At 41.2% G+C, this 27,029-nt stretch overlaps 1 protein-coding gene across 1 annotated transcript in view; it reads left to right on the top strand.

The window, feature by feature from the left end:
• The window catches only part of MICU2 (mitochondrial calcium uptake 2), a 140,165-nt gene that overhangs the window by 31,527 nt on the left and 81,609 nt on the right, over positions 1–27,029 (top strand). The window contains exon 2 of the mRNA XM_047874677.1: positions 4,429–4,573. Within this exon, the coding sequence (XP_047730633.1) occupies positions 4,429–4,573 (145 nt within the window). The remainder of the gene's footprint in view (positions 1–4,428; positions 4,574–27,029) is intronic.

The raw sequence follows: 27,029 nt of genomic DNA, 5'->3' as shown, positions 1-27,029 counted from the left end.
AATTAAATGTAACATTATGTGTCATATGTTTATACTTCAGTGATCTAGATTTATCATCTAAATTCTGTGAAGTAAGCATATATATAGCACATCAATTATACTAGTGGTTTTTAAAATTCAATACTGGGGTGCCTGGCTGGTTCAGTCAGAGGAGTGTGCAACTCTTGATCTTGGGGCCATGAGTTTGAGCCCCATGTTGGGTGTAGAGATTATTAACTAACTAACTAACTGAACTTAAAATTCAGCTACTGTATGGTAAAGGTGACCTAAATAAAACTAATTTGTTGGTTCATCAACCTGGAATTATAAAGGTTCTAGTGATTTTAAAACAGTACTTTCCCCCCCCTCCCCCTCCCAGGTAAAGTTCATTGTAGCAAAGAAACATTAGAAATCCTACGTTGATTGAAGGAGAGAAGCCATAGTTAACATTTAGGAAATGGACAACAGTTAGCCCAGGCCTAAATATGGCTAATTCTTGTTGTAGTCATTTTTATTCTCTAGAGCCTAGCTTAAATCCCACTGTTTTCACGAGCTTCCTCAGCCATCGTTACCCACACTGCTTTCTCTGTTTTGCTAACTTCTGTAAGTCTTAGAGGAGCGAGCATAGGGTAGTGGTTGAGACTGGGGTTATTGTCACACTGCCTGTGCTGTGGACTTACTTGCTGTGTTAATCTGAGCAAGCCGCTAACACTTGACAAGCCACGGTTTCTTCTTTTGTAAAATGAAGATGGTAACGATGTCTGCTGTTGGGGCTATCGCGAAGGTTGTAAAGACGTTAGCACGCTGCCCTGCATATACTCCATATTAACACAAGCTATTATTGTTAGGCTTTACTGCTATCCTGTTGCCGCCTTGACTCATACGTGTCCTGTCTCTTCCTAGAGAGACCTCAAGTTAGTAGATGCTCCAGTAAGTTTTTACTTGAAGGGTGGATTAGGATGCGGGGAAGACTAATAGGAAGAGACTGACTTGGAGCTTCCACTTTGTGTTCCATAAGAGAAGTGGTAGGATTAGAATCGACGATGGTGGCGACCTCCAAGTGATAGCTGTGTACTCAGTAAGCAGAGTGGGAGAGGTAGTAGAAAGGATGAGGGAAAAAAAGAGACCTTATGCCATGGGAGTAATGCCATGGGAGTTGAAAGGTTTGTAGGTAGTTGAAAGAATTGGTTTGTTTATACCACGAAGTAGCAGGAATTAAAGGCCACAATACCAGAGTGAATTGTGAGGGTGTTAGTAGCGGTTGTTAGACGGTTGTATTTCATACCATCTGCTGATAAAGTCATGGTGGTAGGACAAATTTGGAGGTCATGTGCTTCTAAGTGACCTTCTAAATTCATGGCCTGTGATTCATATGACAACTTTAAGCTCAGAGATCCGCCCGTGAAAGGGAGTTTTAGTTTCACCTCCTCTACTTTTTCTTGTTCACTGGAGAGGATATTTAATCAAAACTGGAAGGGATGACAACCCAGTCGACCATTATTTAAAATGGCACTTCCCAGAATAATTGATTCTTCTCAAGACTCTTCGGAAATGTTATGCTTATGCAAGTTCCAGACATACAGGCATATGGAAAATATGGAATGGTAACCGTGAGATAGGGGATTTTTAGGGTCTAAATCTCCTAGAAGAAAAAAATAGGATTTCTTTGCAAGTAGTTTTCATGTCTTGCTGTAAAATAGTGGAAGGTTTGTTTTTACTTCTTGGTCATTTTTGACGCACCAGGAAAGAATAGGATTGCTACAAGGGGGAGGACATCATGAAAACCAAGAGACGCAGAGGTAATGGTCCATCCTGTTACGAAACCATTTGAGGAGGAGCATAAATCAGTAATTGACTCCTTTTAGTTGGTTGAAATTTAAGAGTTTGTTTACACAAAAAGGATTAAGTTGGGCAAAAAGCTGTTCTTTTAATTAGTCAGGAGCAATTTAGATATTAGGAAGCATTAAAAAAAGACGTTTGTTTAAGAATTTGGAAATATAGGGGCACCTGGGTGGCTCAGTCGGTTGAGCGTCCGACTTTGGCTGAGGTCATGATCTCGTGGTTCGTGAGTTCGAGCCCCGCGTCGGGCTCTGTGCTGACGGCTCAGAGCCTGGAGCCTGCTTCGGATTCTGTGTCCCCCTGTCTCTCTGCCCCACCCCTGCTTGTGCTCTGTCTCTGTCGTGTCTTTCAAAAATGAATAAACATAAAAATTTTAAAAAGAATTTGGAACTACACTATATTTTTGTATGGATCACTCACTTTTGTTAATTTCTTAATAAACTATACAATAATATTAGTATAGTAAATAGAACTATTCTCTAAACTAATAATATATATGCCCTTAACTTCTTTCCATTCTTCTACTGTACTGTATTCTCTGTCATATCTAGGACTTTGGCAGTGCTGTGACATTTACTGAGAAGACCCTTACCCGCTCTCCCCTATCTCATTTGTATCCTTTTTTTCACTGCCAAAGCACTTAGTACATGCTGGTAGGAATTAACGTTTGTCTTGTTTACCACTGTTTTCCTACACATACTCGGTATCAGTTTCTTAAATAAAATAATAATGTTATCTGTTACTATATCTGCCTCATATATAAAATGTTTGGAGTGTTAATAAAATCCAGTTTCCTTCCTTTTTTTCTTTTTAGAGAGAGCATGAGTGGGGTAGGGGAGAGGCAGAGAGAGAGAGAGAGAGAGAGAGAGAGAATCCTAAGCAGGCTCTATGCTCATCGTGGACCCCAACACGGGGCACGATCCCATGACCTTGGGATCATGATCTGAGCTGAATTCAGGAGTTGATCGCTTAACCAGCTGAGCCATCCAGATGCCCCAAAATTCACTTTTCTGATGATTAGGATAAGAGTATGGAGTAATATAATTAAAACATGACTCGGGTTATTTTTGTGGTAGTAATTTAAGGAGAAATAAAAGGAAAGACACAAATAGACAAGTTCTGGGAAAGATAGGGGTTCAGATCATTGCAGTATTACTGAGTATGTATGTTTAGTATTCTGGAATGCACTACATAGACCATCACAGAGGTATGAAACTAGCTGGTCGAAGAAAGCAACAGTCAAACCGAGGAGAGAGCATTAATACTAGGCAAAGGACTGAGATCAGCCCAAAAGGAGCTGTTGACTTAGAATTTTGTTGGCTTTGAATTTGGAGAGGTTGAAGCAACTAGAATTCACATTTTTCCCCCCTTTCGATTCTAGTCAGTGAACATCACTCTGTGTCAGGGCAAATAATAGGTTCAGTGGTAGTAACTGAGAAAGGAAAGTGATGTGGCCAGGGAGGATGCTGTGGTTCAGATCAGAGCAGTGTTGTAAGGAAAACAATCCAAGGTGAGAGGATGCTTTCGGATTTCCGCATCTACTGCTATCTTGACATTGGTGTCTGCGTTAACCCCTGTGTTGTCTTCCATATGTCCAGGATATGATGCCCGGCCTCGGATGGGAGGTGAGTGTGGTAGGTAAGGGTCCAAACACTGTGAGTTGGACACTTCTGGTTTTTCATACTGGCTGTGCCATTGACTTTAGTCTCCATGCCTCCTGCAGTACCTGTTGTTCAGTTATGGTGAGGACTGAGTAATCGTGTGGAAGGCTTTATTAGTATAGTCCCTAGCACATAACAAGCGCTCAACGAAGGGTTAGCAACAAAGATTTCGATATTGTCTCTATCCACGTTTGAGTCGAGATCTAGGTGCCGTTGCCTGAGATATACAGGCTCTTGTACTAACAGTATTTTACCAGTTCCCATTTCTTATCCTTTTAGCACTTTCCACCTGTGACGTAAGTCGATTTCTGAAAGCAGGGCTGTTTATCAGACATGATATGTTTTATCTTCGTGAAAAAGCACAACTGTACTTGAACTCTTGCCTACCCATCTCTCTGATTTCATTGACTGCCACACTGTTCCTTGAACAGTTTCTAGCTTACCTAGAAACACACACACACACACACACACACACACACACACACACACACACGGGAATCTCATGGGTTTGGATCTTACTCTACCCCCTGCTTAGAATTCTCTTCCTCCAGAGAGCCCCATGGCTCAATGACTGCTCTCATTTAGTCTCTGTAAGTGTCAGCTCTTTAGAAAGGCCTCCCCTCACCGTCCTCTCTAAAATGCTACCCCTTATGACTTTTATCCGGCTTGCTCTTGCTTCCTGGCGCTTCTCATTATCCTCCATGATTGTCTGTGTGTATTCATTAGTTGTCGTCTTCCCACTCTGTCTTGTCATTCACCATTGTCTCCTCGAGCCTGAGAGAGGGGCGGGTAGACACTCAAGTAAATAGTTGTTAAACGAACGATGTGAACATTCGGAGATTGGTAGACCTAGACACTGAAACTACTCTTTCAAGATCGTGTTAAAAGTAGCTAAGTTGAGGACTCATCCTAAAAAAAAGTCTTAAATTGCAATCTCTTTTTCTTTTAGAAAATGGCCGACTCTGGAGAGATGGGAGAAAAACTGTCCCTGCGTAAACAGCGCTTCATGCAGTTTTCTTCACTGGAACATGAGGGCGAATATTACATGACACCGCGAGACTTCCTCTTCTCAGTAATGTTTGAGCAAATGGAACGTGAGTTGTTTTTTGGATTTTTTAAGTTTTTTTAAAAAAATCAACCATTAAGGCTGAAAAAATTCTATTTTTCAGAATTGGTAACAGCTTTTCTTCATTTTCTTAAAATTTTTTCTAATGTTTATGTATTTTTGAGAGAGAGAGACACAGAGCACGAGCAGGGGAGGGGCAGAAAGAGAGGGAGACATAGAATCCAAAGCAGGCTCCAGGCTCTGAGCTGTCAGCACAGAGCCCGATGCGGGGCTCGAACCTACGAACTGCGAGACCATGACCTGAGCTGAAGTCAGATGCTTAACCAACTGAACCGCCCCAGCGCCCCTTCGTTTTAATTACAATTCTTTGTGCCACGCATTTGCTTATTGTTTAGACTTTATCTTCTTTGTGACACAAATTTAGTTCAACTTTTTATGTATTTATCTAAGAAATAGTTGTTTTGTATATGGGTTTTTCTAAAGAGCCAGAGGAAAAATAGGTACGTTTTTAAATGTCACTAACTAGGTTCTTAATAGAATAAATTTATTCGGGATATTAGTTTTTGGTGCTATTGGTGTTTTAAATTGGGCAAAAAAAAGGAAACTAGATTAGAGCAATGGGGGGGAACCCACAAATACAATAAGAAGCAAAAATCCACTGTACTTTTCTGCCCTAAACCGTCAACTTTTAGTTACTCCAAATGATGTTAGAAATTCTTAGTTTTATTACCTAAACTAGTCCCTTTTACTTTGCAGAGAGTAAACTGGGGCCTGTCCTCTGTGCCCTCTATTATAGAGGTGTTCTCTGAAAACTCCTTGCCTCGTTGACCCCTGTCAGAGTATGCTAGAAGTACTGTGCGGTAGGTAGCTGTGTGGGCGAGGCCGCAGGGAGCAGTAACAGAGTGCGGGTTGAGTTGAAAAGACCACGAAGACTTGGGAGAGCACTGTCGAGATTGAGACGTGACTTGACCAAAAACAAAATGAATCATCGTGGCATGCTGTAGACACTAAAACTGAAGAACTGGGTTCGGTGTAGTGACAGGTCAAACCGGAAAACAGATAAGGGCCATATTGTACAGTAACCCTATGCAACCGTCAGAGACTCGTGTGTTTGGTAGAGTTGGGTGGACATCGTTTGTGACCAGTGAGGGACCAGTGAAGGTTTGTGAGCAGAAAAATCAATGTAGGTTCTTTTGGTTACCTCTTCTTTGGAGGAGAGTTTGGCAGTATGTATCAAAACCCTTAAAACATGTACTCACTTTGTTGCAGTAAATTCCCGCTAGAAAACTAATTAGTCTAAGTAAATGACTGGAGAGATACAAAAGAATTTTTTTTTTTTTAATGTAGTTTAGCCCCTCCCAACGTGTAGAGTTTGAACACGGTGATTCCTATCCTCACAGAAAGAAAAAAGCTGAAACATTAAAAATCAGCAACTCTTTTTAGATCCATCAGAGAATTGAGACCACAGGGCGCAGGGACCTGAAAACTGGGGAGGGGCAGATACAGAGAAGCAGAGCTTACCCAGGGCAGAAACTGCCCAGAAACCACCACTGCAGCCAGCATCTGGTAGGCATATTTAGAGAGTGGTTTGGCTAATTGCTAGAGTCTGAGCATGGGCTAGCTTGAGAGAGAAGAACTTGTGAAGACCCAGCCACGAGGGTCCCAGGTACTTCTGTGAGTTTTAGAGGAGCCCCACCATGTGTCACAGTGGAGATCTGAGAAAAATCTTCCCTCCTTCCCTCAAGGGGAAGGGAAAAGTAATCATCCGAAATACTCCCAGAGCATTCAGTTCTCCTTAGCAAAGGCCTGCACAGACAGGACACTGTTTTACCAGATTCCGACCCACTGGTGTTTTACCACAGCCTAACCAACCTTGAGGAAAGTAGTACCCACCTCTGGCCCCCTCTAGCCTTTCTGTCTCACTTAAGAAGGAAAACAAAAACCTGAAGCACTTGTGAGGATCACAGCCCGGGGACACAGGCTCACTAGCCCACCGAGACCTAACCACAGGCTTTGGAAGAGCTTCTCCCCCCCACCTCCCGACACGTCAGCAGGGCTCCCGTCTGACAGAGGGTTCCGACTGACAGAACTGTGCCTCTCGGGCCGTGTGTACGAAGGAGTCTCTAGGGAAATGAAAGCAGCAGAGGGGACAAAACAAGGACACCAGAGGAAATTGTAGCCTCTGACACCGGCAGCCAGAGCAGACAGTGAACCCATCCTGACGTCGTCCAGATAAACAGAACCTCCCACTTAAGACCTATTTCCTTCAGTAACGTTCGCCTGCTGGATCGTAGCGGGCTCTCAGAAAGGTCAGTTGGCATGCCAAAAGGCAAAAGGCAGTGTGAAGAGACCAAGCAAACACCAGAACCAAATCCAAAGATGGCAAAGGTTTTGGAACTAGCAGACCAGAATGTAAAATAACCATGATTAATATAGCTAAGGACTCCAGTAGAAAAAGTACACAACATATGACAGAGAGGTAATGTAAGCAGAGGTGGAGAAACTCTTAGAATCAAAAGGAAACGCAGAAGTAAAACCACTAGGATAGAAATGAAGAGTGCTTTTAATGGTCTCATGAGAATCGTGCCCTGGGCCGGGGAAATAATCAGTGAGCTTGAAGACGTGTTAATTGAGACTGAAACTGAAAAAGAAGAAAGACTGGAAAAAACAGAGTGTCCAAAAAATGTGGGGCAATTCAAAAAAGTGTAACATGCACATAATGGCTATACCAGAAGAAGAAAGAAGAAATATTCAGAGTTACTAACAACTGATAAATTTCCAAAATTATTTGTAAACACCAAACCACAAATTCGGGAAGCTCACAGAATTCCCAGCAGGATAAATATTTTTAAAAACCCTATACCTAGGCATATCATTCACACTGCAGGAAATCTCAAAGAGAAAATTAAATCAAAGACGAAGAGAGACAAAAATCAAAGACGGGGAGGAAATAGAAGTCAGAGGGGGGGAAAAACCCCTCACCTAAAGGGAAACAAGGATAAGAACTATATCATACTTCTCTTCAGAAGGTATGCAAGCAGGAAGAGAGTGAAGTAAAATACTGAAAATTTTGAAAGAAAAATCCACCAACCTAGAATTCTGTATCCAATGAAATTATCCTTCACCAGTGAAGGAGAAATAAAGAATTTCTCAAACAAAAACTGAGGGAATTTGTCATCAGTAGACAGATCTGCCCTAAAGAAATGTTAAGTTCGTCTGAAAGAAGGAAAAATGACAGAGGTCAAAAATTCAGGTCTACATGAAGAAAGTAACAGAGTTAGAAATGGAATAAATGAAGACACAAGAAAATCATTTTTCTTAACGGATCTGACAGTTTTCTCGAAATAACAATAGCAGCAATGATGATAGCTTATGGAAGAGTGAAATGCATGCCAGCAGCGTTCTGAGGAATGGGGTTGAGGAACTGGGGATGCTCGGCTGCTGATTGGCAGCAGCAGGCAGAAAATGAGTAAGGATGTAGCCACGCAGCCCAGTCAGCCAACCGGATCTACCCGACACTTACAGAATACTGTATCCAGCGACAGAGGGTTACACTCTCACTCCAACCTGGAGCCTTCACCAAGACTGACCACATCTGCGGCCATCAAACACACCCAAACAAACTTAGAAAAATAAAAATCATATGAACATGCGCTCAGGCCACAATAGAATTAAACTAGAAATCGATAACAAAGGTAACTGGAAGTTTTCACAATATTTAAAGATCAGCCACTTCTTTTTTTTTTTTTAAGTTTGTTTATTAATTTTGAAAGAGTGCACAAGTGGGAGAGCGGCAAAGGGAGAGGGAGAGAGAATCTCAAGCAGGCTTCGCCCTGTCAGTGCAGAGCCCGACGCAGGGTTTGAACTCACAAACCGCGAGATCATGACCTGAGCCCAAATCAAGAGTCAGACACTTAACCAGCTGAGCCACCCAGGAGCCCCTAAAAAACACACTTCTAAATAAAACATGAGTCCAAAAAAAAAGTTTTAAATATTTTGAACTAAATGAAAATGGAGATACAACCGATGAAAATTTATGGGATACAGCAAAGGCCATGCCTAGGGGGAAATTGTTAGCACTGAATGCAGGTTAGAAAAGAAGAAATACCTAAAATCCAGAATCTAAGTTCCAATTTAGCAAATTCAAAAAAGAAGAGCAAGTTAAATCCAAAACAAGCAGAAGATAAAATATTGGAGCAGATACCATTGAAATTTGAAACAGGAAATTAATAGAGAAAATCAATGAAACCAAAAGCTGGACTTTTGGAAAGATCATAAAATTGATAAACCTCTAGCCAGGTTAACCAAGTGGGGCAAAGTAGTATCATATGATTCTCATTTTGTACAAAACCCATAAAAGAAAAGATTATTTTTAAAGTTGGCTATATTCTGAGTAAGTAACATTAAGATTTCAGAATTCCTTTTAGGAAAAGTTGTTCTTTTATCTGGAAGAAATACCTTAAGGAATCTATCTAGTTATAAAAAGTAATATCCTTTGGGTATGGCCAACGTTGCAGAATTAGACAAAGATGGGCTAAGTATTTCTGCGTAATAAGGAAGTGGGAAATTTGGAGCCTTCAGCTGGTATCTTCAGAAGGAAGTTGGGACCCTCAAGAGAATCCTTGGAAGGAATGGTATGTAAGACTGAGTGGCAAATTCAGTAACATGTAGGACCAGGCAGAAAAGTATTATGTAGATTGAATCAACGTACAGTATGATGGTGGTGGGGGAGAAGGGGTCAGCTGTAAGAAGCATTCAAATTTCAAAATTGTGTAAAACACCCTGCTACGCAACTAAACATTTCTGCAAGCATAATTGGGTCCACAGACCCCAATTTGTAACCCCTAACCTATAGATTCGGTGTAATTCCAGTAATAATCCCAATAGCGTGGGACGCCTCGGTGGCTCAGTCTGTTAAATGTCTGACTTTGGCTCAGGTCATGATCTCACAGTTCGTGAGTTCGAGCCCCACATCGGCCTCACTGCTGACAGTGCAGAGCCTGCTGGGGATTCTCTTTCTCTCTCCCTGTCTCTCTCTGCCCCTCTCCTGCTCACACTCTCTCAAAAATAAGTAAACATTAAAAAAAAATTTTTTTTTAAGTCCCAGTAGGGTGTGTGTGTGTATGTATTATGACAGGCTGATTTGAAAATTTGAGTGGAGGGGCGCCTGGGTGGCGCAGTCGGTTAAGCGTTCTACTTCAGCCAGGTCACGATCTCGCGGTCCGTGGGTTCGAGCCCCGCGTCGGGCTCTGGGCTGATGGCTCAAGAGCCTGGAGCCTGTTTCCGATTCTGTGTCTCCCTCTCTCTCTGCCCCTCCCCCGTTCATGCTCTGTCTCTCTCTGTCCCAAAAATAAATAAACGTTGAAAAAAAAAAATTTAAAAAAAAAAAAATTTTTGAGTGGAAAAACAACAGGCCTGAACTATCTAAGACACTCCTACCAGCTTACGACTTATTATAAAGTTATAGTAATTAATATCAAGTGGCATTGGTACAGGAATAGACAGATTGGCCATTGGAGCAGGATAGAGCCCAGAAACACATGGGCATAAGTGGAGCTCATGTAGGATAGAAGGGGCATTGTAAATCAGCGTGGAAAGGAGGACCTATTCAATAAATCTACTCTCTATGGAAGGAGATAATTTTAAAATTGTTAAATTATAAAAATAATTTTAAAACTCTGTCTCCTTGGGCTAGAGAAACATTTCTTAAAACACAAAAAGGGCTAACATAAGAGATTGACAAATTCAACTATATTAAAATTAGAACTTCTGTTTATCCAAAGTCACATTAGAAAAATTGAAGACAAGCCACCAACTGGCAACATTTATGTACGGTGCTGACAAAGAATATTTAAAATATGTACAAATCTACAAATCAATAAGAAAAAGACAACCTGATCAAAAAATGGGCAGAAGAAACAAGTAGCATTCACAGAAGAGGAAACAAACAAGAACAATAAACTTAAACATGTATTTACCTTTGTTAGTGACTACAAGATGCAAGTTTATACCTTTTAGATTTTCAACAGTCAAGTCTCTTAATAACAAAGGCTATAGAGGATATAGATCAATAAGGCCTTACTTTTGTATCCTGTTGGTTATAAGCATCGACTGGAACAGGTGCTTTAGAAAACAATTTGTCATTGCCTCGTAAAGTTGGCATAACTTTTGATCTAAAAAGCCCCTTCCTCTGTGCATACATACTGCACAACCAACAGGAACACTTGCCCATGTATAGAATATATGTATAAGAATACTCATAGCAGCAGTAGTAGCAAAAAAAGCTGGAAACAACCCAAATGTCCATCATTTAGAGAATGGATAAATACACTGTTCGTGTGTTTATACGATGGAATTTTATTTAGTAGTAAATGAACAAACTGAAGAGATCAGCTCCCATCGTGTCAGCCTGAGGAGCTCCATGGACCTGCTTCCCACTGAAACTGATTAAATATTTTAGAATATCATTTAAAGTCTCTAGAAATGTTCTTAAGGCCATACAGCACATGGAGAAGCATATATTCAAAAAGCAGCTAAAATTGGATAAGAAATGAAGGTCTGTAGTGTTTGAACTAAGACTGATCCCTCCCTCCTTTCAGTTCATTGAGGCCGAAACTCCATTCCAGACTGGCGCAGCCAAGAACACAGGGTTCCCTCTACCCGCAGCTCCTAGTCAGAAGACTCACTTCCCAGGGTTGAGCAGGACACCGGCATTTCTCATCCTGCCTGCCCTCAGTTACTTGCCAAGGCCAAATTCTGTGCAAGTGCAGTTCAGAGGTCGGAGCTCCCTTCTTGCCCCCCCAGACCTCACTCACAGAATTGAGAGTCTGCCTTGGGCTCTGTGCCACTGAGAATATTGAAACCTTGATTTCTCTTTTCCCAGCTCATAAGGCATTGCTTCCACACTGAGACTCCTGCCACCCACCTTTTGGAGTAGAGGTGTCAGAGCCCTACTCCCAGCTCTAGAGGCCTGGGTCAAAGATATTGCCTGGGGGAAGAAGCAGGTGGTAAAAAATAATAATAATAATAATAATAATAATAATAATAATAATAATAATAGTTCCTAATCTCTTTGCAAAGAAACTGACTTTATTTTAAACAGCAGAGAGAAGCTTAAGCCTGAGGATGCTCTAAAAAAAACAGGTGGAAGAGTGTGGTGAAAGGTAATTGAGAGGATTTTGATAGGTTCAGTGAAGATAACAAGCTTAACTGTAGGCTGGCTAGTTTGCAGAAAAGAATGAGAGAAAGGCAGCTAGAAGGAGCCCTCCTGGGTTCATAACAAATATTAAATACTGACCATGGCAACCATGCCTTCAAGGAGCCCAGTTTTGATTGTATTACTGTCCAAAGCAATCTGTGTCCCAGGCATTCTCAGAAACAATAGTTAGCTGACAGTTAGTGGAGCTTAACACCGTGATACGGTCAGGGAAAGGGACCAGGAGAACTGCCAAAAACTATTGTCATCCCAGCGATTGTGGGCACACCCAAAGTTGTGCCTCCCCGAGAAGCAACGTCCGAGGCTTAACACAACATAGAAAACACAAAGTAAAATGGTAGATATAAATCAGCTATGTCAGGACTACCATCAGATGGGAATGGATCGAGCAATCCAGTCAAAAGGCAGAATTCGTCAGACTAGATTTTTTTAATTCCAATTAACATACAGTGTTATATTAGTTTCAGGTGCACAATATAGTGATTCAGCAATTCTGTGCTCAGTACAAGTGCCCTCCTTAATCCCCATCACCTGTTTAACCCATCCCTCAACTCCTCTCCCCTTCGGTAACCGTCAGTTTATTCCATATAATTAAAAGTCTGTTTCTTGATTTGTCTCTTTTTTTTCCCCCTTTGCTCATTCTGTTTCTTAAATTCCACATAGGAGTGAAATCATAGGATATTTGTCTTTCTCTAACTGACTTATTTCACTTAGCACGTATACTCTCTAGCTCCATCCGTATCAGTGCAAATGGCAAGATTTCATACTTATCATGGCCAAATAATAATCTAGTATGTATATATACAGGACACATCTTCTTTATCCATTTATCAGTCCATGGGCACTTAGGCTTCTTCATATCTTAGTTGTCAATAATGCTGCAGTAAACACAGGGCAGGGTGCATATATCCCTTTGAATTAGTGTTTTTGTATTCTTTGGGTAAATGCTCAATAGTGCAACTGCTGGGTCGTAAGATGGTTCTATTTTTAGCTTTTTGAGGAACCTCCATACTGTTTTCCGCGGCGGCCGCACCAGTTTGCATTCCCGTCAGCAGCGCAAGAGGGTTCCTTTTTCGCCACATCCTTGCCGACACCTGTTGTTTCTTGTGTTGCTGATTTTAGCCACCTCCGACAGGTGGGAGGCGATAGCTCATCGTAGTTTTCATTTGCATTTCCCTGATGGTAAGTGATGATGAACATCTTTTCATGTGGTCAGACTAGGTTTAAAAACAACATCCAACTAATTGCTGTTAACGGCAGACGCAGTCTAGATGCAAAAAAGAAAAAGGAGTGAAAGTGAAAAGATGGGAAAAGATATACAAACGACCACAAGTATGCTGGAGTGGCTCTACTATATCAAATAAAATAGACTTTAAAAGATGTTACCAGAAATAAATAGGGACATTTTATAATGAGAAAAGGGCCATCCACCAGCAAGATGTAACTGTGCACCTAGTAAGAAGAGCATATCAAGATACATGAAGGGAAAACTGTAGGCATTAAGACAGAAATAGATAATTCAACAATAATAGAGGCTTCAGTACCCACTTTTTTTATTGAAAAGAAATTTTTTTAACGTTTATTTATTTTTGAGAGAAAGAGACAGAGCACGAGCAGCAGAGGGGCGGAGAGAGAGGGAGACGCAGAATGGGAAGCAGGCTCCAGGCTCTGAGCTGTGAGCACAGAACCCGACTCGGGGCTCGAACCCATAAACCGTGAGATCATGACCTGAGCTGAAGTCGGACGCTTAACCGACTGAGCCACCCGGGTGCTCCCCAGTACCCACTTAAGTTTCTGTAGCAAAAGCAACACCGTAGGCAGTGTTTTTAATGTGTCCTATAAGTTTCAGTATGTGGTGATTTTCATTTCCATTCTTCTCAAGGTATTTTCTAATTTCCCTTGTCATTGCTCCCTTGACCCATTGGTTATTTGAATGGTGTGTTGCTTAATGTCCACAATATTTGAATTTTTTAGTTCTCCTTCTGCTACTCATTTCTGGTTTCATCATAAAGCATAAAATACAGCCTGCAAGGGTATCACCAGCTGCTAATAGTACACGCTGAGTTTCTGGCCCTGTCAGTTTTTTATATTTTCTTCTTGTTCTTACAATTTTCTAATTCATCTGCAAAATATATTGTGGGTATAAAAGAGAAAAAGTTTAAAATGCTTCTTAAATCGACATTTAAAAGGTAAGTGAAACAAGAAGAGGCAATTACAGAGAATTTTAAAATACGACTGTTAACCAGCAGTGAGAATGTAGTATCAAAGAAGTCAGAAAATAGTTGGTCAAGAGGGTGGGTGGATGTTCCAGAAAGGTCCAGTAGAATGATAACTGGAAAGAGGCTATTGCATTTGGTCACTAGCATGAGCCATTAGGACCTTTGGTAGATCAGTTTCAAGAGACTGGTGGGCAGGTGAACAGAATCAGAAGGAAGGGAAACAGCAGATACAGGTTGCTTTTTCTGAAAATTTTGGTTCTAAAAGACACAGAACAGCGGGATGATAGACAGTAGGGGAAAAAACCAAAAGATAACGGAAGAATTAACCTAGAAATATTTTGTAGCCAGACAGCTCTTGGTTATCAGAAATGTCTATGCTGTCTCCTAGACTATAATTTTTGCTCATTTTTTCATATAAGTGTTCCAAGTAGAGGTTGTAAGGAACAGATCATCATCCTCAAAGTATTAATGTATCATATACTTGTAAATAATAGGCAGTAGTATTCGTTTTCTCTTCCCCTCAGTGATTCACTCCTTTGATTTTCCTTAAACATTTGTATTTTATTCCTCATCAACTATTATTCTATGCTTAATGTTATCAAAGAATTTCTTCCCTTTTATCTTCTTTCAGTTGAATCCAGTTTTTGCTTTTACCTTATTTTAGCCACAGACCCATGCTATTCTTCTAATCAAGTTCAAAGTTTACATGGATTTTTTCTTTGTTTCATCGTTTTTATGCAGTGCTTGATTTAACCAATTTAGGTTCTTAAGAGTGTTTGCACTTTTATTATTCATTGGAATGCAGTTAAACTCATCAGAAGGCATTTAGCTAAATCAAGAATTCAGTAATTTGCAGGCCAAATAATACGTCCTTTATGCATATGATGTACTTCATCTTCATTTTTCATCATGGATAAGAAGATCGTAATCTTGGTTGCATTCCTTCGGATCATGGTGAACAGAAAAACAAGGAAAAGCAGAGCCAACCCAGTGACCCATGATCTTCATCGTATAAACAGAAAGAAACAAAACAATCTGAGATTTATTAGATCCGAAACTCACTTCTGCCCGGGACGTGGTTTTTGGGACTTGGTGCAAATAATACACTTTGCTGATAGTAATTGATGGGGCTTGTGTAAATCACCTCCCTGCTCTTCTTTCAAGGGGACGTTCGATGCTGCCTCTACGTTCTTTGCTCGGTTTGGGGCAGGTCCGTGCCATCGTTGATTCCCCTTTGCAGACTCTAAATGCCATAAAAGCATGCTCCCTTGAGAACTAGTTTATGTGGTTGAAACACCATTTTCCCTTATTTAGGTTCCTTTACATTGAATTCCAGCTTGCTATTTTCTACTTAATTTCTTTAGCCTTACAACTGTAAGGTTCTCAGTTCCAGGGACCTGGCCTCTTTTTGCTCACATCCTATGCCCATTGCCTGGGATTGCTCCGGTTTAGAAATTTCAGATCAGAGTCCCAGTCTCTGGCGACCCTCCACCTGCCCCACTTTCTAATACCCAAAACACCTCAGCACTTCTGGATCTTCTTCCTTTTCTGTAGCTGCATGGTTTGTCATCTTGTCACTCACTGATGCTTGCTTTCAGACATCTTTCTCCTGTGTCTTTCTTGTTAAGCCTAAGACCTCTTGGGAGAAAAGTCACATGACCGTGCGGATTGGCGCCTCTAAATTTACGTGCTGCGGCTTCACCTGGACCCTCTAAGGCATTTACACACCCTCAGGCTGGTGTGCTCCTCACGCTGCTGAGACTAATTCCCCCACCATCTCCTAGTTTTGGCATTCTTTGAATCTCTGCTGCCGCCTCTGAAATTTGCAAGTCGTCCTGTGTGTTTACTCTCGGAAAAATCCCCAACGTGGACGTGATCTCCGCTTCTCTTTGGCTCTTGTCTTCGCGGCCAGATTTCAGCCATCCTTACCCCTTGCTTCACAGCTCACGTGCACTCCGGCGCCCCGCAGCCTGGCTTCCTCTCTAACCTGTCCACTGAATGTTATCTTTTAAACATTAGCACCGACCTCCAGATTGCCAAGACCAAAGGCTGCTTCTTCTGAGTCGTCTTAATCTTTGAGCAGCATTTACTCCCTCCTCGAAACTTTGTTCTCCCTGTAGCACATATTTCCTGTTTGTTTGTTTTTTTCTAACAGATGTATTCGTTACCTCTCAGCTGGTTTTGTGGCTACTCTTCTACCTATCGATTCTTAAATGCCCATATGCTCCCTTAGCTCTAGTCACTCTATGCATAATCCCTGAGTGATTTTATTGTCACTCATGACTTCAGCTGTTTAAGTGGCTGTTCCTTTAGATATTTTTCGCTTTAGCCTCAAACTCTGGTGGCCACCAGAAGCGCATATCTTGGCTGTCCGTTAGACACTTGGGTGTTATCCCCACAGGCATTAGGAACTCAGCACGTCTGGGGCACCTGGGTGGCTCATCCAACTCTTGATTTCGGCTCGGGTCATGATCGCGTGGCGCGTGAGATCGAGCCCCACGTTGGGCCCTGCACTGAGTGCGGAGCTTGCTCAGGATTCTCTCTCTCTCTCTTGCTGTCCTCTCTCCTCTCTCTCCCCCCACCCCCTGCCTCCCCACTCCCTCTGCCCTGCCCCCCGCAGATCGCGTGTGCAGGCACAGGTCCTCTCTCTCTCTCTCACAGATAAAAATAATTTTTTAAAAAAGAAAATCAACGTGTCTGAGCCTGAATCCCATCAAATCTTTTCTTCCCCCGTATCTTCTTTGTGATGGCACAGCCCTCATCACCTCCCTGAGCCACTCAGTCTTTTGGGAGTTTTCACAGACATCTCTATCTCTCTCATTTTTATATACAGCCCATCACCAAGACCTGCTCGTTCTGCCTCCTTGATGTCTCTTGCGTCTGCCTTTTTCTTACTTCCTTTGCTTTAGTTGAGGCTGTCAGCACTTCTCCCTGGATTATTGCAATGGCTGCCTCTCCTTCAGTTTAGGCTTCTTTTTTCCCCCTACTAACAACTCATCCTTTACACTCCCACTTAAAATCATTCAGCGTTTCCCACAACTTTTAGCTTAACACTCAGAGCCCTGGTTGCTCTGGCTGGTGCCTATGTCTCTCCTCTGTGTTGTGCTCTTTGCTTAGTCATGCAAAGCAACTTAACAACCAACCGTTTCATAATAAAGCTGTGTTCATGACAAAGCAGCAATGCTGCCATGAGAAATTCACTTAAGCTTTATTTGGAGAAAATAGCCAAATTTCATATGACTTTTTCTCATGGTAGTTTGATGAGGCTGCTTGTTTTAGTAGAATATGATACTTGGTGTATTCCTCATACATTATAATTTTAGTGAATTAATTTTGGCATCTCCATAATTAAAAACGTTGCTGAAAATGTGTTTATGATTACCATAATATGTCTTTATACTGTTAGGACGTTGTGTTATGTTAGAAAATGAAAATTTTGTGGTCAAGCGTACTTTTCTTTTTGCCTTAATGGCCAGCATGCTTAATCGAATGTATTGTTCTGTTATCATATAATGTATATCTTATACCTATTATATGATTCTTTTTTAATGTTTGTTTTTGAGAGAGAGAGAGAGAGAGAGAGAGAGAGACTGACTGAGTGTGAGTGGGAGAGGGGCAGAGAGCAGAGGAGACACAAAGCAGGCTCCAGGCTCTGAGCTGTCTGCACAGAGCACAACACAGGGTTCAAACTCGGGTGCCGTGAGATCACGACCTGAGCCGAAGTTGGACACTTAACCAACTGAGCCATCCAGGCACCCCTACATATTATATGATTCTTTAACATATTTATATAATGCCTTAGAACAAATGCTGTTATAATAGCACATATGGAATGTTGCACAGTATCTGTCTACCTTATAAATTTTGTTTAGGACACTTTGTTTCAATTCATTTAGTCAGACAGAGCTGCATTTTTATTTAGCTGACCGAACTAAGGCAGGAGGCACAGAAGTGGATGAAGGATGTGCTAAGATTGGCAATTTCTTTTTTAACCTTATTTGCGGGCTTTGCAATGGAAATATAGGAAAGTTTGCTAAAAAGCCAGCCCAGACAGCAGTGAAGGAGGGGGCTGTCCAAATCCTCAAGACCTACAACATAAATTTTTAGCCCTTTCTCCAAAGACTAGACATAATAAGCATGCTATCTACTGCCCTTCTGTTTCTCATAAATCCAAGTTAGACAGATACACAGAGCTGAATTAAATATGACATTAAAGTATTTTATAAAGTTATCTGCCCACCACCATCACCTCTCTGACCTTAAACTCCTGTTATTCTCTTCTTAGCTCTCCTTTCCAGCCACACGGCCACCTTGCTTCCCATCAGACACAACAAACCTGTCCCATCTAGGGCCTTTACACTGGATGTTCCCTTTGCCTGCAACACGTTGTCCAGATATCTCTTTGTTAATCCCTTCCCTTTTTGCTAAAATTACCTTCTCAATGAAGAACTGTAGTCTCACACACACACACACGCACACACCCATTCATTTTGCTGCACTTTTAATCCCTCTTACCTTGTTCAGGTTTTTCTCATAACACTTATCATGATCTAATGTATACTATATCTAATTTACTTATTTTCTAGGTTTACTGTCTGTCTTCCACCCCTAGAATGCCTGTTCCCTGTGAGCAGGGATTTTTGTCTCTTGTGCTCAGTGACACAGACCAAATGCCCAGAAAAGTACTTGACATATAGCAGGTGTTCATTAACAAGAGAAGAGATTAGGTAAGCAGTTAGATACACAAGAAAGAGAATTGAACCAAAAGTGTAAATTTAAGACTTTTCAGTAAATTAGTGTTATTTAAAGCTAAGAGATTAACTAACATGGATTAAAGACCTAAATGTGAGACCCGAAGCCATAAAACTCCTAAAAGAAAACATAGGTGATAAACTTTTGGACATCGGTCTTAACAATATTGTTTTGGATCTGTCTCCTCAGGCAAAGACAACAAAAATAATAATGAACAGTTGGAACCACAGCAAACTAAAAAGCTTTTGCGTGGCAGGGAAACTATCAACAAAATGAAAAGACAACCTACTGAGTGGGGAAGATATTTGCAAATGATGTATCTGATAACAGGTTAATATCCAAAATATATAAATATCTCATACAACTCAACACCAAAAAGCCCAATCTGATTTAAAAATGGGTCGAGGGTCAGAATAGACATTTAAAAAAAAGAAAACCGTATGGCCAACAGACACATGTGATGCTCAACATCACTAATCACCAGAGAAATGCAAATCAAAACCACAGTGACATAGCACGTTACACCTGTCAGAATGGTTAGTGTCAAAAAGGTAAGAAATGTAAGTGTTCACGGGAAGGATGTGGAGAAGAGGGATCCCTTGTGCACTATCGGTAGGAATGCAAATTGGTACAGCCACTATGGAAAACAGTATGGTGTTACTCAAAACATTAAAAGTAGAAATACCATATGATCCAGTAATTTCGCTTCTGGATATTTACCTGAAGAAAATGAAAACACCAATTTGAAAAAGTATATGCACCCCTGTGTTCATAGCAGCATCATTTACAACTGCCAAGATACGGAAGCAACCCACATGTCCATCAGTGGATGAATGGATAGTGATGCAGTCTATCTTGGGAACATAGCATAATGTGTAAACCTGTCAAATCGCTATGTGGTACACTTGAAACTAATGTAACATTGTGTGTCAACTATACTCAAATAAAAAAGGCGGGAGGAGCCTATGATATATCTTTATACCGCAGTGGAATATTACTTAGCCATAAAAAATGAAATCCTGCAATTTGCAATCTTACAACATTGATGGACCTAGAAGGTGTTAGGCTAAGTGACATAAGCCAGAGAAAGACAAGTACCAAATGATTTCACTTATATGTGGAATCTAAAAACCAAAACAAGTGAGGGGTGCCTGGGTGGCTCAGTCAGTTTAGCATCTGACTTTGGCTCAGGTCATGATCTCACAGTTCATGAATTCAAGCCCCGCGTCGGGCTCTGTGCTGACAGCTCGGAGCCTGGAGCCTGCTTCGGATTCTGTGTCTCCCTCTCTCTCTGCTCCTCGCCCACTCATGCTCTGTCTCTCTCTCAAAAATAAATAAACATTGAAAAAATTATAAAAATAAAATATTGTAATAACTTTGTATGGTGAAGAATGGTAGCTACCTTTGTGGTCAGAATTTCGTCATGTGTTAAATGTGGAGTCACTGTGTTGTACATGTGACACTAATATAGTATTGATTGCCAGCTATACTTCAGTTAAAAAACAAGTAAATGAATGGATTGAACATTGGATTTGGCAACATGAGGGTTTATTGGTGGCTTTTCATAGGTGCAGTTTTGTGCAGTGGTGTGAAAAAAAGCCTAGCTAGAGTTGCTTTTAATGGGAATGGGAAAAGAGAAAGTGGAAAAAAACGAAAATAGACGGTGAGGGGTTTCGCATAAAAGGAAAGAGAAGTTTGAAGCAGTAGATGGCAGTGGAAGTGAGATCAAGAGAGGATTTTTTTTAAGACAGGAAAAACAAAAGTTTATACATTGACAGATGAGAGAGGAAAACTTGACGGTGCAGCAAAGAGAGAGTTTCCAGGACAAAGTCTTTGAGAAAGTAGGAGGGGAAAGAGACTAACAACACCGCGGAAGCTTGGCCTTGGAAAAGGCACGCTGCATGGTGGGAGCTCGTGCAAGTTCCGTTTCTCTTTCTCGGTGAATCAAGAATCCAGGTCATCGGCTGAGAGTGAAGAACGGGGGGGGGGGGTGTTGGAGATTTGCCAGAGTTGTCTTCTAAAACAGTCAGGTTTGATCGTAAGGACTGAGAAATGTAACATGATCGCCAATAGCCTTATTGTAATCCCAGTGGAGGTCTCTACTTATGAATTTTAAGTGAGTCTAATCAACGTGATTGTAGTTACTTTTCTCCATGTTCACTGGACAAGTGTTGGGACGGAAAACGCAGGGAGTTGGCTCTGACCAGGGTTGGGGTCGGCCAAGAGCATGTGGCAACGTGAAATAGAAGCAAGGAAATGATTGCACTGGTCGGACGTGGAAACTGAGCCAGGTGGGAAATTACAACACCAGCAGGCAAAAGGAACAATGCAACGGTGGCGGCATCAAACAGATCGTAGGGCCCAGGGGCTCCAGGCATGGATGGAGTCGGCATACGGAGACGGAAAGAGAGCAGCACACTTGAGAGCACGCGCGCTGAGTTGGGACGCTGCCGCTGCCCCCTGGACGTAGTGGGTCTCCCAGCCTCGATTGCCTCGTCACTGAAACGGGAATGCCGGCAGCACCTCCCTTCAGGGGTGAAGATTCGGTAACGTGATACAAGTAGAGCACTGAGTTCTGGCACGTGGGGGGCTCTGAAATTTTAGCCACTTCCTGTAATTGTTACTCTTATTAGGGAAGATGCAAAGCATCGGGGCAGTTGTTGTGTCTGCGTTCTCGGAGTGTGAAGGATTTTAATTCTTTCATTCTTTTCCATATCTTTTAAAGATTTTACAACAAGCATTATTCCCAAAATTGGGGCGGCGGGGGGCACAATAAGTATTTTTAGTTGTAACTCTGCTTAAGTTTAAGTGGTTAAAAACTGAAAACCAAACATTAATGAATTTATGTAGCTTTGGAAAACCAAAAGTGTCTGGGCTAAGGTAATAGAGTGCATTTTACCGTGAGAACTCTTTCCCAAGAGAAGGCAGGTATTTGTATCTCTTGTTTATGCAGCTACAGTTTATAATAATTATTGGTAATAATATTGGAGGGAAATCAGTGCTGCTGCTACCCCATAAAAAATATCTGTTCCACCACTTGTTGGACTGATTTTATCTTAATTCTTAAAAAAGTTTTTCCCACAACCAGAAGCCTTTTTATAATATAAATCCCCTTAAGAATAAAGTCACAGCTTAATCCTCTATTACTAAAAGCCAAGTGTAAACAAAAAGGAGTCACAGAAGAGATGTCAGGGAGTGTCTGGGAAGAGAGGAGTAAGGCCAGTAGTAGAAAGATACCACAGGAAGCTTGCCCCATACTGGTCCTGACTGTTCCTTACCTCCATATATTGAGGGCCTTTGTATATACTTACAACATAGACTATTTGCAAATAAATAAGTAAACCAAATTCAGCTTAACCTGTTGGCAGTTTATTGTGGTGCATGTGCCAGGGTTGCTTGTGTGAGCCCATGTCTTTGTGTATTCATCTTAGACTTTTGAAATTCCACAAATGGATCTTAAATTTTAAAATGGCTATAGTTAAAATATATAGTTCTTGGGGCACCTGGATGGCTCAGTCGGTTGAGCGTCTGACTTCGGCTCAGGTCATGATCTCACGGTCTGTGAGTTTGAACCCCGCCTAGGGGCCTGCTTCGGATTTTGGGTCTCCCTCTCTCTCTGCCCTTCCCCCACTCATGCTCTGTCAAAGAGATCTCTCTCTCTCTCTCTCTAACATAAATAAACATTTAAAAAAATTAAAATATATATATATAGTTTTTATTTTTGCCACTATCATAGGTATTGATTTGGGGCTAGTCTCTGAGATCGTTTTCAACTCTATCAAATTAGGTATAATTTCATTCTTTCTAACCAAATGCGATAACAGGATTTTCCAAACTTGCTTCATAATACATTCACGTGGAGCACTTGTTAAAAATCTTAAGCTCTTTCCGGCCTCCCCTGATGATGTTGATTCTGAAGGTCTGGGATAGGGCTGTGGGAACAATCAGTAATACTTTCTCCCTCTCTCTACTTACCTTTGTTATATTCCTGATCTACTTCCTGTCTCTATGAATTTGCCTGTTCTGGATGCCTCTTATGAGTGGAATCATATGGTATTTGTCCTTTTGTGTCTGACTCCTTTCAGTTAGCATAATGTTCTCAAGACTCGTTATGTTATAGCATATATTACTTCGTTTCTTAAACGGCTGAACATATTCTAGTTTATGGACATACTGTTCCTGTTTTGTCATCTGTCCCTTGGTGGTGGTTTCAACTTTTTGGTCACCGCAGATAAGCAAACACTTCCCTGACATTCGCGTGCAGGCTTTTGCATGAACGTGTTCCCACTTCTCGTGGGTGTACACTTAGGAGCGGAATGCTGGGTCGTGTGGTGATTCTGTCGAGCTTTTTGAGGAACGGCCAAACTCTTCCCCCGAGTCCGCACCGTTTCTACATTCCCGCTAGCAGCGTGTGAGGGTTCCATCTCTCTACACCCTCCCCCAAACTTGTTATTTTCCAATGTTTGTTTTTTTATGATCGCCATCCTAGTGCGCGTGAAGTGTTATCTTGTGGTACCCACTGGCATTTTCCTGATGAACGGTCATATTGAGCATCTATTTGTGTACGTACGTGTTGGCCACTGGAACATCTTCTTTGGAAAAATATCCTCATATTTTTTACCCATTTTTACCGGGCTTATTTAGGTTTTTATTATGGAGTTGTAAGAGTTCTTTATGTATTCTGAATACTAGACCGTTACCAGATAAATTATTTCCAGTAACATTCTCCCGTCCTGGAGGCTGTCTTTTCCCTTTTTTGATAGTCTCCTTTGACACACAAGGTCTTAATCTTGATGAAGTCCAGTTGATCCATTTTCTTTCATTTAGTTGCTTGTTTGGTTTTTTAAATTATTTTTAAATATTTGTTTTTGAGAGAGAGGGAGAGAGAGCGCGCGCATGAGCAGGGGAAGGACAGAGAGAGAGGGAGACACAGAATGAGAAGCAGGCTCCAGGCTCCGAGCTGTCAGCACAGAGTCCGACGCAGGGCTCGAACCCACGAACCGCGAGATCATGACCTGGGCCGAAGTCGACACAACCGCCTGAGCCACCCAGGCTCCCCTTGGTTGCTTGTGCTGTAGGTGTCCGTTAAAGAATCTGTGAGCTAATCTGGGTTCATGAAGAATTTCACCTCTTGTAAAAGTTCGTATAGTTTTAGTTCTTCTGTTTAGATCTATGATCCATTGAGTTAACTTTTGTATATGGTAAGAGGTAGGGGCCATATGCATCCTTTTGCATTTGAGTATCCATCCAGTTGTCCCAGCACCATTTGTTGAAAAGGTCGTTTCCCTAAAGAAGTCTTTGCACCAGCTTCTTTCATTTTCAGTGAAAAAAGTAGGGATGTTCTTCCGGAAATGTTTCATCATTGCTTTTTGAAATGCTCTTGGGTGACTAAAAAGAATTCTATATAGTTGTTTCTACAGGTTTTCTTAAGAGACAATAAGGTTTAGGCTCAGTCACGTCTCCCCACTAATAGAACCTACATTTTATTTTCTGAAGTATTTTTTAACATACTTATTCGTTTTTAAGTAATCTCTACACCCAGCATGGGGCTCGAACTCATGACCCCAAGACCAAGAATCACTTGCTCTTCTCACTGAGCCAGCTAGTTTAGAAGACAAAACTTCTTAGTCTATCTTATGCTTTTCAAATTGACTACAGCTTACCCTTAGTTTCAGTTTATTAGTTGTATTTGAAGTAGGTCTTCGCTAGTACAATTGATCCTTGAACAATATAGGGATTGGGGTGCGTACCCCCATGCAGTCAGAAATCCACATAGAGCTTGCGACTCCCCAGTAACTCAACTACTAATAGCCTTACTGATAATGTAAACAGTTTAATAACATATATTTTGTATGTTACACATATTATACACTGTATTCTTATAATAAAGTAAGGTAGAGAAAAGAAAATGTTAAGAAAATCATAAGGAAGAGAACATACATTCACAGTTCAAACCCATGTACGTTCATTGTTGATATAGTCCATTATGATTTCAAGATATTCCAAATTTCCCTTAGTTTCAAGTTTATGCTTCAAATTTCTTGTGTTTAAATACCAGTCTTTGACAGACAATAAAAAGCGTTGACAAGGATGTGGTGAAATTAGAACCCTAACATACTGCTTATGGGAATGTGAACCGGTAAAACTTTGGAAAACAATTCAGCGGTTCCTCAAAACGTTAAACATAGAGTTACTATATGACCCAGCAGTTCCACTCCTAGGTGTACCATCCAAGAAGTAAAAATGTGCCTCTACACAAAAACTTGTCCATGAATGTTCATAGCAACATTATTCACAGTAGCCAAAAACCAGAAACAAACTAAATGCCTACCAACAGATGAATGGATCCGCAAAATATAGCATATTCATACAGTGGAGTATTATCCAGCTCTTTGAAAAAAGTGAAGTACTGATGCAAGCTGCTACAACATGCATGAACTTAGGGAACGTTATGCTAAATTGAAGAAGACAGCCACAAAAGGCCACGTTTCATATGATCCATTTTTATGAGATGTCCAGAATAGGCAGATCTGTAGGGACAGAAAGTAGATTGGTGGTTGCCTAGGAATGGGGGCGGAGCAGTGACTGCCAGTGGTTTTACATTGTTTTCGGGTGATGTCATGTTCTGAAATTAGATTGTGGTGATTGATGACTATACAACTCTGCGTACACGAAACTATCGAACTGTGCAGCCTAAATGGATGGATTTTGTGGTATATGAAATATATCATAATCAAGGTTTACAAAATGCATGTATAAAATGCAATCCTTGTACCCAATTGAAAGTATTAATATTGGGACACCTGGGTGGTTCAGTCGGTTAAGCGTCCGACTTCAGCTCAGGTCATGATCTCATGGTTCGTGGGTTTGAGCCCCGCTTAGGGCTCTGTGCTGACAGCTCAGAGCCTGGAGTGTGCTTTGGATTCTGTGTCTCCCCCTCTCTCTGCCCCTCCCATCTCATGTTCTGTCTCTCTCTCTCTCTCTCTCTCTCTCTCTCTCTCTCTCTCTCAGTGATAAATAAATGTTGAAAAAAAATTTTTTAAGTATTAATATTAAAATTATTAAAGTTTAGAAAACGTAAATGGAGGGGCACTTGGGTGGCTCATTTGGTTAAACCAGCTCTTGCTTTCAGCTCAAGTCATAATCTTCATGGGATCAAGACCCACGTCAGGCTCTGTGCTGACAGCACGGACCCTGCTTGGGATTCTCTCTCTCTGCCCCTCCCCTGAGCGTGTGCACACACATGCTGTCTCTCAAATAAATATTTTTTAAAATAAAACATAAATGGAGACACTAAAATAATAAAAACAAGACCCTAAGTGCTTTTTTAATACCAGAGAACTCCTTGTGGGTCTAACAGATATGTAAATCAAAACATCCATCTAGTGCAATTCTGGTAGAAAAGTGAATTGATTCATAGGAAGTAGCTTGGTTTTTATATGATCAAACATTTTAAAAGCACAGATTGATGATAAATTCATTTTCCAAAAAATAACTGCTGTGTTAGGCTTCTAAGACTCACTAAGAAAAGAAGTCTTATTCTCATTCTTCCAGTTAAACATGAGGTCAGTACCTGTGTAGACCAGGGCTCTAAGTGTAATCTACTCTAACAGCATTTGAACACTATACAAAAGTATCAAATTTTTTCCCATTGGTTGCTCTACACACATAAACATTTCTACCCTGCGCTTTCTTATAAACACATGCACACCTAAAATGGAGCCCAATAAGGATTCCCTTCGTTGTCAGACTGCATGATGGCAAGTAACTTGAGACCTCCATGCCCCCTGGCTCATCACCAACTCACCCCCAACCAGTGAGTATGCATTTCCCCGTGTGAGAAGAACAGGTTTAAAGCCCACAAGCACTGTGTTGGATGTTGGGATATAGTGGTGAATAAAACAGATAGTGTTATTGTGTTCGTGGAATTTACAGCCTAAGAGTCTGGGTAATAGACTGTCTTCAGTGTTAAAGTTTCAGTGGAGAGGTCAGTGGGGCTAAGAGTGCTCAGGACTTACCAGAGGGTATGAGAAGACTGGAAAGAATTTCCTTTAGTGAAGAACACAGCTCAGATTGCACATAGGTGATAAATTGGTCAAGATGCTGTGGCAGATTGTATTTCCAAAAATGGCTGCAACAGTATTTCTGTTCCCATATGGTCTTCCACAGCTTTGCCATCAAGAGGTGGAGCCTGTGTCCCCTCCCCTTGCCTCAATTCACAGAACATGTGTGGAAGTGACAGTATGGCACTTTTGAGGCTAGATCCCAAAATGCCATATGGACATGAAGCCAGTTGC

This window comes from Prionailurus viverrinus, chromosome A1, assembly GCF_022837055.1.
Source record: "Prionailurus viverrinus isolate Anna chromosome A1, UM_Priviv_1.0, whole genome shotgun sequence".
NCBI classification, from domain to species: domain Eukaryota; kingdom Metazoa; phylum Chordata; class Mammalia; order Carnivora; family Felidae; genus Prionailurus; species Prionailurus viverrinus.
This window is presented reverse-complemented; position numbering and strand designations above follow the sequence as displayed.